Raw genomic sequence first — 16,934 nt, forward strand, 5'->3', positions numbered from 1 at the left:
ATTATGGCCCTCTCCAGCTCCAGCTCTGATTGCCAGATTAAGTGTGAAGTGCGATTATTGTTTGCCTTTTGCCTTCATTGTAAAAGATGAGAGCCAGGGGTCCGGGCTTACGCTCTTACAATCCTTAGAGTCCTTCCCCTGGGTAGCGACCCATACATAAAGTGTTGTTCAAGCTTAGGACCGCAGCTTAAAGAGGACTCTGCTCTGCTTCGCTCTCTCCCTCCAGTCCAACCGCAGCATAAACTGGCTTCCAAAGTGTCATGAATAAATAAGGGAAAATACTTATACCAAAAACAAAAAAAAGAAGAAGGAAAAGAGTGGACTGTTCCCCAGGCGTAGCCCAAGTACCAGGATGGGGGCGTAGCTGGTCCTGCAATAAACATAAATTTACGGTGAGCGCTCGCGCGACATTAAAACCGCAATGGAGGTAGAGGAAGGAAAAGTGTTTCCCAGAGTGGTTCGGGTTCACCTCTTCGAGAAAAAATGGCTTCCCGGCCCGTGGGCAATTTTCTTCGTGCTGTATTATTAATTGTGTTAGCCAAAGTGGAGGAGTACCTGGCAGTGGCAGTACTTGCGATGCGGTGCGGTCTACTCCCAAAATGATTTATGCTGCTGCTGCTGGCTGGCTGGCTGGTTGCACTTTTAAGTGCTCCCCATTGGAGTTGCAGTGGCAGTTGCAGTGGTGCCCTGGGGCGTGGCTGTAGCTGTGGCTGTGTCCCCCCATTGCGGTCTACTACATCACGTGTGGTCAGGCGAGGTCCTGCCGCCGCCGCTGCTGCTGTTCCCTATAAGTATGCCGCAAATGGAAAATACTTGCTAATCAGCGTGTGTTTTCATACATAGTAAATACATATACAAATACATACATGTAGATATGTGGAGCGACATCAAGGCGGCACCGAAAGTTACAACATTCCCTGCCACAAAGTGGTGGCATTCCTGCGGCAGCACAAAGCCACAAAAAAAAAACTAGTAAACAAACCTTGAAATTATGAGAAAAACCAAAGGAAATCGAATGAAAATGGCAAGTGGGGAACGTTTTTTGCCTCCTGAAAGATGATTCACCATTTGGCTGGGGTGTTTCTTCCTTTCCTTCTTCCTGTTCCTTCCGCTGCTTTCTGCTCTTTTGTATGTTTGTAGGTGCCAGGCATGGTGGCAAGGACGCGACTGTCACACACACATGCAGAGGGAAAAGCTTGGCACGAACATTTTGCCCGAATGAGTCATCCAAGGGCTGCCTCTGTGTGTAGGAGAGGGACGGAGCGAGTGTGTGACTGTGTCTGTGGCTTTTTGCGTGGGGCAGGCTTTGCTTTCGTTCTGGCTCCTTCTCTCTGGCTCCTCTACTCACTCCAGCGTTCCGCTTTTAGTGCCGTTTGCCTGCCGCTGGCTGCCTCTTGCCTTCTTGGCAATAATTTAACTAACAAAATCGCATTTCATTTATGTCCTAGACTTAATGGAGGAGCCCGTCCAGACCGCCCAGCAGCAGGAGAGACTTCACGTGTCTGCTGCCATTTGAAGTGTTCTCCTTACTTCCATTTAAAATGTTGATTTCAATGCAGGGAATGACTCATCTTTCAGCCAGTTTAAAGTTGCGCACTCCATGGAGTGTGATATTTTAATTACGCGCCCAGGATCTGGGCCCAGACAGTCGCCGAACTCCCCGCTTTCGCTGCGCGAGCATGATGCAGCTTGAAATTGTTTCCAATTCTGTTTTTCTGTGGCTGTCTGCTGCTCGTTCGCGAACTGTCAATGACATTTGCCTGCGGAGAGTCCTTAAAGCTGCGAGGAAGATTCGGAATTGCGCAGCCAACAATATAACGACGCGTACAACGTGAACGTCAACGACCCGTCTTCACTCCCCCCCACAGTCTGCCCCACACACGCTCGATATTATTTGGGTTCCTTTTTGCTCCGTGTGTGTGTGGGTGGCCAGACCCATTCACCTGCCTCCCCGTACGCTGTCTTTCCACACGCACTGTTGCCCAAAATAAAGAAAACGCTGCGCAGTAATAGAAATGAAATGAAACGAGTACAGTGCAAGTCGTGTCTATATATGCTACTTACACGAGGGTTTTAATTCCACCAGGGGGTACCCTAAATCTTTGGGTGTCTTTCATTTGTAGAGTGTAAAGTTTATCCATCTGAGTGGACTATCTCGAAGATTACCTTTATAAATTGGAGTCTTTACAAGCGACTATGGTTTGATCAAGTAATGGTCTTTGTCGGTGCATAAAAATAGTTCAAATTGTCACATAAGTTGCAATCGTTGTTTCAAAGACTTACGACTCTTAAGCCTCGCTTTGAGTGACTTCTATCTATAGGAAAATTCAATACATTTCGCCACTGACCATTTTGCTCTGACTTAACCCACCAACAGTTCAATAGAGCCCCTAAAGCTAACGGGAAACTCGTTAAACATACATTAATATTCAAAGTGCTAACATACGCAGAGCAACGCCATCAATATAAGATTGTTCTGGACAGCTCCACCCACTGCGTGGCGCCCCTTAGCGCTCGCTACTACTCTCCTTGTCAGCGTCAGCGTCAGCGTCAGATTTCAATGTCAATGCAATTACGACGGAGAAGCACACAAATGAAACTACCAGTAACATAAAAAAGTCAAAGCCAGAGCCACAGCCAGAGCTCGTCCTGTGCTGTGCGTCAGGCACCCCCACTCGAGAGAAGACGACGCCAGGCGCTGGTAAATCAATAGGAAAAGAGGAAAGAAGCTAGAAAAAACAGCACAGTGTGGATGTATGTAGATGTGGAACACAATTCACAATTCATTTTACGTCATCAGAGGAGAAGTCACTCTGCCAGCAAGGGGCAGTGGCAAGTGGCAAGCAGCGACAGCGGAATGGCTCATAATAAGATCAAACAAACAGTGGCAGGAGGGCGGACGGGGCGGCTGACACTATGACAGTGGTGGGCAGGGACAGTGTGCACACCTGACTTATTAATGAAATTCTTGTGTCTAAACGATGACGGGGCCCGCAGCTCTTTATGAAATTTATCAAATTTTTGGCATACCCATAAACGAGTATAGTTCGAAGACACCTTGCACTCCCCCCCAGCTACTGTGCTGAGCACCCCCCTGGCCCGCTCAGTACGCATGCGCCTGGCTGGAGGGCTGGTCGTAGCAGCAGCAGCAGCAGCAATCCTGGCAGCTCGACCCGACCCAACTCGAATGTGACTCTCGGATTCACTGTGTCGTCTACCCTTAACGGGTGCAGTTCGTTCTGGTCTCGATTCGATTCGTGTGACTCGTGCGCGTGCCACAGTTCTGGCTGGCCATCGATTTTGTGCAGAAAAGAAGAAAGAAAAGGCAGAAAGTTTTCCTCTTTCCCAGTGAAAAAACCCCTAAACAAAGCTCAAGTTGCAGCCAAGTAAAGAAAGTCCACCATGAAATAACAAGAAATATCCAAAAATAGTCCAAGAATCAGAGTAAAACATTTCCCCCAAGCGGAGTGCAAAATTTTCTCTGTTATACAGAAAGCCAGACCCCGTCCTCACAAATACAAATACACATAGACCTCCTTCCTATACATACTTAGTATATGTATGTGGATACAAATGTATATATATGTACATTTAGGATATAAAAAGTAAAGAAAGGATTTGAATAAAGCTACGCGAATGTGCGCTTTTGGTTACTTATTGTTTTTTGCCCTATTGCTAACCACAATTCTGGTGCTATCCATCATATTTGCCACGACCTCAAAGCGATCCATGCTGGACAGCTTTGTTCTCGTGTTCAATTACACACAAGAACAACAGCCAGAACAACAGCAACAACAGCCACAACAGCACCAAGAGGACTATCTGGAACAGCCACAAATGTTCCTGAAACAGAAATCCTTTTGAGTTTGAGTTTAAATAAATAAATCTGAGGGCTTAAATCTTGCTTAAAAAGAAAAGGAAAACGAAAAATCAATTGGTAAATGCTTCAAAAATATATTTGCAAAATTTCATCGATTCGCGTGTGACATTTTCGTAAATCTCAAGACATTTGCCATCAGTTTCAGTTTTTATATAATTTCCATTTCGTTTTTCTCCTTTTTTTTCATCTCAACCAATGGCCACAGTGGCCTCCAGAATCATGTGCTTAGCCTCGCTGCGCTCGCTGCTGTGTGTAGAGTCGCCCGTGGGTGGATGGAGAGTGTAGAGATTCGTCCGCTGTGTGTCCGTGGCGAAGGCAACATGAAAATTTATTAATAAAGGTCAAGACGACCTGAGCGAAGGATATGCTATGCTACGCGTGTGTCCATGGAAGTGCCTTGCCTTTGCCCCACAGGAAGCCATAAAAGTGAAGGATTTGTTTAGTCCTTTGCCTTGGCTGTTGCCGTGTCTCGAGTGGAACCTTCCATGAGCACTAAACAAGTTCAAGTTGAGGGCAAGTTCCCGCTTCTCTGTTATGTTAATCATCCTGCAAGTTGCATTCCTTTTCTATTGCTAGTTTCTCATATAAATTTGCATTCTCTATGATTTCCCTCAGACTGCATATCATGGAAAATATTCAACTCAAACATTACACAAATATTTAGCATGTTTCACCTCTCTCTTTTTGCCTGTCGCTCTGTCTCTCTCTCTCTACTTTCTTGCACTGCTTTGGGGCGGCTGCGCAGGGGCTTCTCTGGAGACTTTTGCCTCAATCCTGCTGCAGACTGTTGCATGCCTGCTGTGACAGTTCCATCAAAACACACATAAACAAAAGATATTTTTGCTCAGGTAAACAAAGAGAGAGAGCGAGAGAGTAGAGAGAGCAAAAGATAGAACGAGAGAGGGAGAGAGAGAGAGAGAGAGCGCGAGAGAGAGTTGCGCAGTGGAGAAGCAAAATCATTGGAAGTGTCCCAAAGGTCTCAAGCTAAGTGTCTCCATATTTCAGGACACGACTGTGCGCAAGTAAAGTAATTTCATTGTACGACGAGCAAAAACAACAAATAAAACAATTGCAGTGCGGTATTCAATTTGTGTGAAAACATAAGAACGTTCCATTGATAAACATTAACGAGAAAAACAATTAAAAGTGAAGCGAATCTCATTTGAATCCCGAGAATATGTGCAACTCCAGGGAGATCTTCCTTCAGTAAGCCAGCAACCAAAAGGTAAATGGAAGCAAAGATTACAGTAAAGATTCCCCCCTAAATGTGTGTGTATGTGTGGGTGTGTGATTGTGTGTTTTCTGCTTGATGACTCATTCGAGTGGCCGCCACTCGTCGATGCTTTGACTGGAAGAGCAGAGAAGAGAAGCGTGGAGCAGAACGTGTGGAAAGAGTACAAATATATTGCGGAATGTTCCTCCAACCCAACCTCCAGACTGTCCACGAGCGTGTGTTAGCATAACTACAAGTCCAAGAGGGGTGGGAAAACTATTTACTAGAATTCAAAGTTCAATAAAAGTAAAACTTACTTGGGAGAAGGAAAGGAACGACAGAAACTTATGGATTTCGGTAGTCTGAAGTAGGGAAAAGTGTACATAATGATATACCAGATAAAGATGCTCCTTTATTCTGCCTAAGAACTCTCTATATATGTATGAATATTATTCTCCACACCCCCAAGCAACCCACACTCCTACAGACAGCTCCAATTCGAATTTCCCTGGCGACTTGCCCTGGAAATGACTCATAGCTGAGCGGCTTCAGCCTCGGCATATTCTATACCCAACACTCAGTTGAGGCAATTATCAAACGACAGCGGGGGGCACGGGGCACGGGACACTCCAGGGATTTGTATGTGGTTTATAATATCAAATTTCTTACCCTTCCACTCCAGTTAACCGCAGCCCCGCACACACACACCACCCAGGCGCAGCGCGAGACAAGACAGAGCCAAAGATGTCGTCGGTTAAGGTGGCGGTGCGAGTGCGCCCCTTCAACTCGCGCGAAATAGGCAGGGAGTCGAAATGCATCATCGAGATGACCGGGGCCACCACGGGTAAGAGACTCCACTCATCCACTCTCTCTTCCATAGACTGTAATTGTAATCCTTTTTCTTTGCTGGCAGCCATAACCAATCCAAAGGTGCCGCCCAACACGAGTGAGGCGGTGAAGCGTTTCAACTTTGATTACTCCTACTGGTCCCATGATGTAAGGTCCATTACAGAGCGAGCTCTTCGGATGACTACAATCTCTCCTCCTTCTCCCTTTAGCCACGCGACTCGGACTTTTCCACACAGACGATGGTCTACAAGGACATTGGCGAGGAGATGCTGCAACATTCCTTCGATGGCTACAACGTGTGCATCTTTGCCTATGGCCAGACCGGTGCCGGCAAGTCCTACACCATGATGGGCAGGCAGGAGGAGCAGCAGGAGGGCATCATACCCATGATATGCCAGGATCTCTTCAGTCGCATACACAAAACCGAAAACGATGAGCTCAAGTATTCGGTGAGTCAGAGAATCCTTATCCATAGCGAATGCCATTCAGATAACAATCGAAATCTCAGGTTGAAGTCTCCTACATGGAGATCTACTGCGAGCGGGTGCGGGATCTGCTGAATCCCAAGAACAAGGGCAACTTGCGGGTGCGCGAGCATCCATTGCTGGGTCCCTATGTCGAGGATCTGTCCAAGCTGGCAGTAACCGACTATCAGGACATACACGACCTCATCGACGAGGGCAACAAGGCGCGGTAGGTTACGGAGAAGCCACTACCCCTGGGAATGCCTGCTAATGTCTCTCTCTTTAGGACTGTGGCCGCCACCAACATGAACGAGACGAGCTCCCGCTCGCATGCCGTCTTCACCATCTTCTTTACACAGCGTCGCCACGACACAATGACCGATCTGACCACCGAGAAGGTCTCCAAGATCAGTCTGGTGGATCTGGCTGGCTCGGAGCGTGCCGACTCGACCGGTGCCAAGGGCACACGCTTGAAGGAGGGCGCCAACATCAACAAGTCCCTGACCACGCTGGGCAAAGTCATCTCCGCCCTGGCCGAAGTCGTAAGTCTCTCTAGCAACTAAGATCGAAGTTCATCTTGACCCAAAATGAATGCTCATAATTCTTTTACGCCCATTAACCGCTGCCCTTTGGCTTTCCAGTCTGTAAGTTATTCGCAATTGGTGGTTGCCATGGGCCCCCCTTTTGACACTTGAATTCCTCCTTTTGCAGGCATCGAAGAAGAAACACAACAAGAAGGCCGACTTTATACCCTACCGCGACTCGGCTCTGACTTGGTTGCTGCGCGAGAATCTCGGTGGCAACTCCAAGACGGCCATGATAGCGGCCATTTCCCCAGCGGACATCAACTACGACGAAACGCTGAGCACTCTGAGGTATGCCTGAGGGGAGAGCCTTACATTTAGGGTCTACAATTATTGACAACTGATCCCATTAGGTATGCGGATCGTGCCAAGCAAATTGTGTGCAAGGCAGTGGTCAATGAGGATGCCAATGCGAAGCTTATACGCGAGCTCAAGGAGGAGATACAGAAGCTGCGGGATCTGCTCAAGGCCGAGGGCATTGAGGTGCAGGAAGGTAAGCATCTGCCAAGCAGACTAAGCTTAAGCTAGAATATCTACGACTAGGCCTAAACCTAAGTCCACACAACAGACACACAGACGCTCATATGTACAAAAGAAACGCTCTCCAAGATCCTAAGTTAGCCCTAGTCCTTGATTAGCGTGTACGAAACCTTAAACAGAACCTTAACCAGAAACCAAAGCAAAGAACCAACAACCAACCCAAAACCCTATTTCGTTTAGGACCCGATGGCAAGGTGGTGTGCGAGAAGCGCGATGCGAATAGTAAGTAGCGCTATAAACAATAAACAAAGCAACAAATACAACAAAATAAAGCAAAAATGCTTCACATGCAAAATGTTAATCAAAGTACGCCCCAAACTGGCTGTGTGCAGTGCGTTTCAGAGCCTTAGAGTTATATATTGACTGCTCCTACAGTGTTGAAACGCACTGTACATATCCAGCATCTACTTTTATGTATGTGTGTGTACTACTTACGTCTGTAATGTGCTGCTGTTTCGTATCTACTTAAAGCTTCTATACAAATCGCTTCAGGACATATATTTACTACCCATATAACCCCTACGATAATCACCAACAAGTCCTACTTATGTTGCCACAAACACACTCACACTCACACTCACACTTATACATATAAACAGCTGCTGCTGCTGTGCGGCAGAGTCTCCTCTGCAGGCTGGGGTTCCGCTAGGAACTCGGACCATGTGCTGGTGGAGACTCTTCGCAAGCATTTTCCTTTGTGTTGCCCCAAAAAAAAAACAGACGAGTGACAGGCTCCGACTCCTTGCAGTCCTGGCAGCTTTAGGGCTAGACGTGGACATGCCAGAGTTAGGCCAGAATTCCAATCCAAAACCCAAACCCAACCCAACCCAATTGGCAATTGCTTCTTTTTCTTCGTATCTCTATCTACAATATTTTTTATCCAATCTGTATCTGTATCTACATATCCTACATACATATCCTACATATATGTACTGCATATTTTGGTGCCTTACATAGCACGCTTATCACTGCGCTTGCGACTTGTGTCCTTGAGTCAGAGCTTCCAGAGATTCCAACTGCTAATACCCCACCCGTTCCCATACTTGCAGAGGATGAGCTGAACAAGTCCACGACGGGCATCAAGTCGCCATCAAAGTCGCGCAATCGCAATGGCTCCACCACGGAAATGGCCGTGGATCAGCTGCAGGCCAGCGAGAAGCTCATTGCAGGTGAGTCAGCCACTCCATGCCGCAGGATAAACAGACTACAATCCCCATCTAATCCTCTCTCTCTCTCTCTCTCTCTGTCTCTGCAGAACTCAATGAAACCTGGGAGGAGAAGCTGAAGCGCACCGAGGAGATTCGCCTGCAGCGTGAGGCTGTCTTTGCCGAAATGGGTGTGGCTGTCAAGGAGGACGGCATCACTGTGGGCGTGTTCTCGCCCAAGAAGACGCCGCATCTGGTGAACCTCAACGAGGACCCGAATCTGTCCGAGTGTCTGCTGTACTACATCAAGGACGGGCTCACGCGGCTGGGCACCCACGAGGCGAATGTGCCGCAGGACATACAGCTGTCCGGCTCGCACATCCTCAAGGAGCACTGCACCTTCGAGAACCGCAACAGCACCGTGACCCTGCTGCCCCACAAGGATGCCATTATCTTTGTGAACGGACGCCAGCTGGTGGAGCCGGAGGTGCTGAAGACCGGCTCGCGTGTCATTCTGGGCAAGAATCACGTGTTCCGCTTCACCAATCCGGAGCAGGCACGCGAACTGCGCGAGAAGATCACCGAGAACGAGGCCGAGAACGAGGAGAAGGAGAAGGCCGACGCACCGGACTGGAACTTTGCCCAGTGCGAGCTGCTCGAGAAGCAGGGCATCGACCTCAAGGCCGAGATGAAGAAGCGTCTCGACAACCTCGAGGAGCAGTACAAGCGCGAGAAGCTGCAGGCCGACCAGCAGTTCGAGGAGCAGCGCAAGACCTACGAGGCGCGCATCGATGCACTGCAGAAGCAGGTCGAGGAGCAGTCCATGACCATGTCCATGTACAGCAGCTACTCCCCGGAGGATTTCCACCAAGAGGAGGATGTCTACAGTGAGTGAAACCCACAGGAACAGCGATTAAAACTCTGATTTTAACCACGCTCCCTCTACAGACAATCCCATGTACGAGTCCTGCTGGACTGCACGCGAGGCTGGACTGGCCGCTTGGGCCTTCCGCAAGTGGCGCTATCATCAGTTCACCTCGCTGCGCGATGATCTCTGGGGCAATGCCATATTCCTCAAGGAGGCCAATGCCATTTCCGTTGAACTAAAGAAGAAGGCAAGCAGCAGCTCCTCACTGGAGACTAATGGCTAATGGTTCTGCTCTCCCTCTTGCAGGTGCAATTCCAATTCACTCTCTTGACCGACACTCTGTACTCTCCGCTGCCGCCCGAGCTGGCCTCGAGTGTCGCACCGCTGCAGCAGGAGGACGAGTTTGGCGCACCGCCCGTGTCCAAGACCCTGGTGGCCGTCGAAGTCACAGACACCAAGAACGGAGCCACTCACTACTGGTCGCTGGAGAAGCTTCGGTAAGCTGGTGCCTCAAAGGAGTCACTGCCACGGCCACGGCCACGGCCACTCCTGCTCCTCCTCACACTCATTCGTTCTGTGCACTTTCGTTCCAAGTTTGAAGCTGGCTTTTGATTTGTTGGCCCTTCTTTTCGTTTGATTTCATTTTCTGGTACGTGCATGGTGGTTGTAGTTCATGGAGTCTAGTTCTAGTTTTCAGTCAAAGTGCTCTAGAACATGTCAAACGATTGCCTCGCGCGAAGATCACCGCCACCGCCACCGCCACCATTTACGCCTCAATGATCATCGCCATCTGAAACAATCAGCCCCTCACCCCCTAAAGGCCTTGAACAAATGTTGATTTGTACTTTTTTGGTTCTCTTACAACCCCAAAACCCACTCCAAACTGTACCCAAAACCCACTCCAAACTGTACCCAAAACCATTTCGAATTCCCAACCCCAAATCCTGAATCATTTCGAACCTATCCAAGATATCGCCTCGAACTGATGCGACAGATATACAATGTCGAGAGCCCGCCATCATCCATGCTATTCGACACGTCCCGCATCGAGGCCTATAGCGGACCAACACAGCTGCTGCTGCCGCTGCCGCTGCCGCAAGTGGAGACACAGCCGGAGGCACAGTCACAGCTCCACGAGGTCGTGAGAAGTGTCAGGGAAAGAGCCTCGCGTCTGACATTGGCCAATCTGATACCCTCTAGGTTTGCTTGGACTAGATATGTTTTTTCGGCTTATTTTGTGTTTGGCATTCGATGCTCGAAAGGGTAGCCGTCTGTCGCCGCGTCTGCAGCTTTCTTTCTGTAATGTTTGTAGCCGAAATTGTCGCCTCCTTAGTTGTAGTTTGATGCATGGCTTGGATCTCGCTTTATTCCCTCTCTATCTGCTGCACAGCCCTCTTCCCTACGCAATTGTTTGCCTGATACTCGTGTCTGTCCCTTGCCATGCCGCGAGCTGTCCTCATTCTCCTTGCCTTGCTCCATTTTGCAGACAGCGCCTGGAGCTGATGCGCGAGATGTACCACAATGAGGCAGAGATGAGTCCCACCTCGCCGGACTACAACGTGGAGAGTCTCACCGGTGGGGACCCGTTCTACGATCGCTTCCCCTGGTTCCGCATGGTCGGACGCTCGTTCATCTACCTGAGCAACCTGCTCTATCCCGTGCCACTGGTGCACAAGGTGGCCATTGTCAACGAGCGTGGGGATGTGCGGGGCTACCTAAGGATCGCCGTGCAGCCGGTGCTGGATGAGGAGTCGATCGACTTTAACAATGGAGTGAAGCAGTCGGCCCGCTTGGTCTTCAACGAGGATGATGCCAAGCCCAAGTATCGCGCTCTCAACGAGAAGGATGACGTGCAGCGGTACATCGACAATGGTGGCCTCGACAGCAAGCTGGAGGGTGAGTTTCCATATCCACAAGGCACTTGGCCTCTTCTTAGCTCAACATTTGGTCGTCTCCCTTTAGCAGAGCTCGAGGATGTTGACTCGGGACGCGGCATTGACTCCAACTCTGCCTCGGAGTGCCCCGAGAATGCCGAGGAGCCCGGCGAGCATCTGCAGGTGGGCAAGGAGTTCACCTTCCGCGTGACGGTGCTGCAGGCCACTGGCATTGGTGCCGAGTACGCAGACATCTTCTGTCAGTTCAAGTGGGTACAAAGATCTACATTTTGTTGCAGCTTCTATAGAATCTCTCCCACAGCTTCTTGCATCGCCATGAGGAGGCTTTCTCCACGGAGCCGGTCAAGAACTCGGCCTCGGGCGCACCTCTGGGCTTCTACCATGTGCAGAATGTAAGCCAAATAATCGATTTCCCCTTCCAGCAGAGTTTAATCTTCGTTTTGTAGATAACTGTGCCCGTGACCAAGTCGTTCATCGAGTACTTGAAGACGCAGCCGATCATGTTCAAGATCTTTGGCCACTACCAGACGCATCCGCTGCACAAGGATGCCAAGCAGGAGTTTGTGTCGCGGCCCCCGCCCAGGCGCATGCTGCCCCCGAGCATACCCATCAGTCAGCCAGTGCGCAGTCCCAAGTTCGGGCCACTGCCCTGTCCACCCTCATCCACGGTCCTGGCCAAGCACGATGTCCTGGTGTGGTTCGAGATCTGCGAACTGGCACCCAACGGAGAGTACGTGCCATCGGTGAGTGGAGGAGCAAATAGGAGCAGTCTTGATACTAATCCTTCTCGAGTCTCCCTCCCAGGTGGTGGAACACAGCGACGATCTTCCCTGCCGCGGGCTCTTCCTGCTGCATCAGGGCATCCAGCGACGCATTCGCATCACCATTGTGCACGAGCCCACGCCCGAGGTGAAGTGGAAGGACATCAATGAGCTGGTGGTGGGACGCATACGCAACACGCCCGAGTCCTCCGACGAACAGGATGAGGATGCGTGCGTCCTGTCGCTGGGTCTGTTCCCCGGCGAAGTGCTGGACGTGCCCGGCGACGATCGCTCCTTCTATCGCTTCGAGGCCGCCTGGGACTCGAGTCTGCACAACTCGGCGCTGCTCAATCGCGTCTCGCAGGGCGGCGAGACCATCTACATCACACTCAGCGCCTACTTGGAGGTGAGTCCAGGCAGAGAATTCCTATCTTGGAGCAGAACTCATGGGATTATTCTTACAGCTGGAGAACTGCGCTCGCCCGGCCATCGTTACGAAGGATCTGAGCATGGTGATCTATGGACGCGACGCTCGCACCGGTCCCCGCTCGCTGAAGCATCTGTTCTCGGGGCAGTACCGCAATCCGGAGGCCAATCGACTGTCCGGCGTGTACGAGCTGTCGCTGCGTAGAGCATCTGAAGCAGGTAGTCCAGGTAGCAATTCTCATTGTAGTTGTACTCGTCGTATCCCGCTAGCCAGCGCTCGCTGTAGCTGCTCCACAGAACCACTCTCTGACACGCCCAATCTCCCCTACATCCCCACAGGTGTGCAGCGTCGGCAGCGTCGCGTGCTGGACACCAGCTCCACGTATGTGCGTGGCGAGGAGAATCTGCATGGCTGGCGGCCACGCGGCGACTCGCTGATCTTCGACCATCAGTGGGAGCTGGAGAAGCTGACGCGCCTCGAGGAGGTGGGACGCATGCGGCATCTGCTGCTGTTGCGCGAGCGCCTGGGCATGGACACCAACCCGAATCCGACAACCAAAACGGAGAAGGATGTCTGCAACCTGGCTGCCCGTGCGGCCACCTCCCCCGTGCACATGGTCATTCCACAATCGCCGCAAACGCCGGTCAAGGATCCGCAACAAATCTTGCCAGAACGCGAGTACAACCAACGGGAGCAGGATCTCATGCTCAAGTGCTTGAAGCTGGTGCAAGGTGCGTCGATTATCCACTGTTTTCTACATCAATCTGTGGCTAATGATTCGCTCTTTCCCCTCTCCAGCTGGACGCTTTGCCAAGAACGAGGCTAACGACACTCAAACCCAGTCGGATGTCTCGCCCAGCGATGAGGGCTGCGCCGACATGACCGTCAGCTGCATCTCCAGCAACTCCATGGAGTGAGTAGTCGCCCAAAGAAAACATTCCAGCACACACATCTTAGTTAGAGCTTTGCTTCTGCTGCATCCATCTGGCCTTCTTGGTTTATTAGCTACAAACAAAATTGGCACCACACCCAAAATCACAACATAAATCCACAACCACAACCACCCTCAAGCATCTTTCATACCAGCAATCAGTGCAGTTCCCTCATTTCTATTGAAACACTCTATGTGTGGCCACTTCTTGCTGCTTGTTGTGCGGCGAACCATCGCTGCGTAAAACGCACAGCAGCAGAGACTCCTCAAACACACAGCCAGGCTGGCACTGGCAGGGCACACCGCAGTGCGTGGGGCACAAAAGCGATTTGTAGGTGCAAGTCTCCGGGTAGACGCTGCCACATTCCGGCTCCGGTATTGATTCATGCACCAGCACTTCGCCAATTTCCACGAGCACAACCAAAGCTGGCAGCAGCAGCAGCAACCCAAGCAGCAAACTCAACCGATTCATGCCACAATTCGCGACTCACTGAAATCCAAGCTGCCCAAGATCCCCACAACCATCCATCCGATTCCACTCAATCGCTAAACTAACAAAAAACAAAACAAAACTCGAACGAGACTCAAAAAACAATCCTCAAATCTTTACTTTACATCTGTTTGTTTTCCTTTTTGGTTTTCTTTTACACACGATTAGAGACAACAAATTTGTAATTCGACGCAGGTAATTTTTCCGTTCTATCCAGAGAACCCTCCAATCCCCTTATACCGCCCAGCCCCCTCCCTCTGAGACTTTGGCTAACTTTTCCTTCAACTCTTTCCCCGTCAGGCTATGCTCGCCGGATCGCGCCGATGCCCCGAATGGCTGGGAGGCACCTGCCCCAGCCACTCAGCCGATTCTGCCGCTGCGTCTGTACGTGCCGGAGCTGGAGGAGATTCGCGTCAGCCCTGTGGTGGCCCGCAAGGGACTGCTGAATGTCCTGGAACATGGCGGTTCGGGCTGGAAGAAGCGCTGGGTGGTACGTACTGTACAGTTTCTATTGGGTATCCCCTTCTAATCGTTGACTTCCCTTGCAGACTGTGCGTCGTCCTTATGTGTTTATCTATCGCTCGGAGAAGGATCCCGTGGAGCGGGCTGTCCTCAACCTGGCCACGGCTCAGGTGGAGTGCAGCGAGGATCAGGCAGCCATGGTCAAGATACCCAACACTTTCAGGTGAGCTTTAACGTGCAAGCGAGTATGGAAGACTGTAGACTAAACGATGGACTCTTTTTTTGCAGTGTGGTGACCAAACATCGTGGCTATCTGCTGCAGACACTCGGCGACAAGGAGGTGCACGACTGGCTCTATGCCATCAATCCTCTGCTGGCTGGTCAGATCAAGTAAGCTTCAAGCGCTCAGCTATTAAAAATATATTTCTAATGTGATTATTCCTCCTGTAGATCCCGCCTGGCGCGACGCACCTTGGAGCCGGCCAGCCAGACGGCCTCCCAGATCCAGGCCAGCAGCGCCGCGAATGCAAACAGTGCGAACAAATGAGATACGATCACGATGGAGTCCGTTTTGGTTTACTGAGACGCAGGCTATGGCTGGCTGCAGCGCTTGAGCCTGGCCAGCCGATTGATCGGTCGGCGGCGGCAGCAGCTGTCCACCGATTAAAAGCTAAAAGGATTCCATCGGTATAGCAGGAGATTTCCACATAGAGATTGTAGAGCAAAAGCAAAAGCAAAAGCAAAGGCAACAAAAAAGAGCAAACCAAATGCAAAGCGTACGTAATTATTAAGTAGAGTGAAAAGAGCAAACGGCAAACGGATTATCGTATTTTGTAACTAGTTGGCAGCGCCAGCAGGCAGGCAGCGCCAGCAGGCAGTCATAACCCATCCATCTGTTTGAGTTGTTTCGTGTTATTCTGGAGGTATTTGTGTACATAGCCTTAGTTCGTGTTTCGATTGTACAAATATTTGTCGTTTAGTTAAACAATTAATTTATTTCGGTTTTCCACGTGATATTATGTTGATCGATTAGAGTACAACAGCACATACGAGTATATGATTATTTGCGATTCAATTATGTGACGTTTGTGCAGTGCTTACAGTGCATTTTAATGGACAAACTATATCTATATAGCATATACACATAACGATATACATATATATTTAATGAATTATTGTATAAAACCCCTATATATTTGCTGTTTATACACAAATTTTCAAGCATAATATTATTGTATCGCGAAACGTAAAGTCAGGGCAATCAGCAGAATGCCGCAGATGAATATTATACCAAAAAGAAAATTGATTTGTGTGTGTGTTGGCGAGGAGACCGTACAGTATATAGGATGTAGGCGTGCAGCTCAGCTCAGAATTGCGAAATCTCGATAAAAGCAAAACATAACGACTACTTGTTAGATCTACAAATACACAGATACAGATATATAAAGATAAAGAATATATACAGCTATTTTACACAGGAGTTATGAATGGCCCTGCTGCCCTGCTCTCTATATAAATGTATATGTAAAAGTTGCCATATAACATTATCAAGTGTTGACAGCTTTAAGGCTTTTCCTTCCCCCCCCCACAGAACCACAAAGCTGTTTTGTCGCTTCTCTATGCTCCCACTCGGAACCACCTGCAAAGCTTCAAGCATCAAATTACGAAACAAAACCAATTGTAGTTTTGATAAAAACATAATTTAAAACTAAAATTACGAGTAGTACGCCACGCCACGCAACGGCCACGGCCACGGCCACCTGTACATTTCCCCAAATAAGAAACTCAAAACTCAAAACTGAAACCTTTGCTTTGCGCCACAAATTTGTCACTTGCATTCTCTGCATTCCGTATTCTGCTTTCGGTTAGAGCACGAGCTTAGGTCGGGTTAATGGATGATATTTAATTATGGCAGAGCAGACAATAGGAGCTTCACTTGTGCACGGATCACAAGTTGTGAGAGGCTCCCCAAGTTGTCGCTGGGAAGCGCTTTCCTCTGTATCCTTGGGACACGGAGCGTTAAGCGTTTGTTTAAGCTGGAGATTGGATCAAGCATTTGATTGGCAGGAATCGAAATTGAAGGCCGCGTTTGAACTTGAGTTTTGTGTTTATTGTAGCGAAATGTAACATTTGTTAAACTATTGAATTAATTTCGAATTGTAACATATTAGAGAATTGTAATTACAATTAACCATTGTACGAGCATACACGACACGACACGACACGACACGACACGATATATGTATATCTAAATGTATTATCTATCCAACAATCTTTTTGGCCCAAAGGCAACCACAAAGACAAAGCAACACACGCAAAGGCGAGCCACAGCAGCAGCTCCACTTATATATGCGCATATGCAGTACATAAAATACATTTCAAAATCTATCTAAATATATATATATATATATGTGTGTGTGTACCC

The 16,934-nt window shown here is 49.3% G+C and overlaps 2 protein-coding genes across 10 annotated transcripts; both read left to right on the forward strand.

Annotated features, from left to right (window-relative positions):
* Positions 1-261: 261 nt before the first annotated feature.
* LOC117892108 lies at positions 262-5,020 on the forward strand. Of its 2 annotated transcripts, XM_034798119.1 has the most exons (3): positions 262-279; positions 3,621-3,937; positions 4,886-5,020. In XM_034798119.1, the coding sequence occupies exon 2, from the start codon at positions 3,637-3,639 to the stop codon at positions 3,862-3,864; it is 228 nt and encodes a 75-aa protein (XP_034654010.1). In that variant the 5' UTR covers positions 262-279; positions 3,621-3,636; the 3' UTR covers positions 3,865-3,937; positions 4,886-5,020. The 2 variants fall into 2 exon arrangements, with proteins under 2 accessions (XP_034654010.1, XP_034654009.1); XM_034798118.1 differs by lacking the exon at positions 262-279 and having other exon boundaries at positions 3,183-3,937.
* LOC117892102 (kinesin-like protein unc-104) lies at positions 4,986-16,726 on the forward strand. Of its 8 annotated transcripts, XM_034798101.1 has the most exons (28): positions 4,986-5,105; positions 5,776-5,937; positions 6,007-6,089; positions 6,152-6,391; positions 6,451-6,635; positions 6,693-6,948; positions 7,048-7,050; positions 7,118-7,281; positions 7,344-7,483; positions 7,711-7,752; positions 8,580-8,699; positions 8,786-9,562; positions 9,624-9,790; positions 9,850-10,040; positions 10,513-10,743; positions 11,030-11,439; positions 11,506-11,686; positions 11,740-11,830; positions 11,885-12,181; positions 12,243-12,605; positions 12,664-12,853; positions 12,965-13,357; positions 13,425-13,539; positions 14,216-14,242; positions 14,348-14,537; positions 14,596-14,732; positions 14,798-14,899; positions 14,960-16,726. In XM_034798101.1, exons 2-28 carry the CDS (start codon positions 5,838-5,840, stop codon positions 15,054-15,056), a joined length of 5,292 nt encoding a protein of 1,763 aa, XP_034653992.1. In that variant the 5' UTR covers positions 4,986-5,105; positions 5,776-5,837; the 3' UTR covers positions 15,057-16,726. The 8 variants fall into 8 exon arrangements, with proteins under 8 accessions (XP_034653992.1, XP_034653994.1, XP_034653995.1 ...); XM_034798103.1 differs by lacking the exon at positions 10,513-10,743 and having other exon boundaries at positions 11,509-11,686; XM_034798104.1 differs by lacking the exon at positions 10,513-10,743 and having other exon boundaries at positions 11,509-11,686; positions 12,664-12,844.
* Positions 16,727-16,934: the final 208 nt, after the last annotated feature.

This window comes from Drosophila subobscura, chromosome E (genome assembly GCF_008121235.1).
Source record: "Drosophila subobscura isolate 14011-0131.10 chromosome E, UCBerk_Dsub_1.0, whole genome shotgun sequence".
Classification (NCBI taxonomy): Eukaryota; Metazoa; Arthropoda; class Insecta; order Diptera; family Drosophilidae; genus Drosophila; species Drosophila subobscura.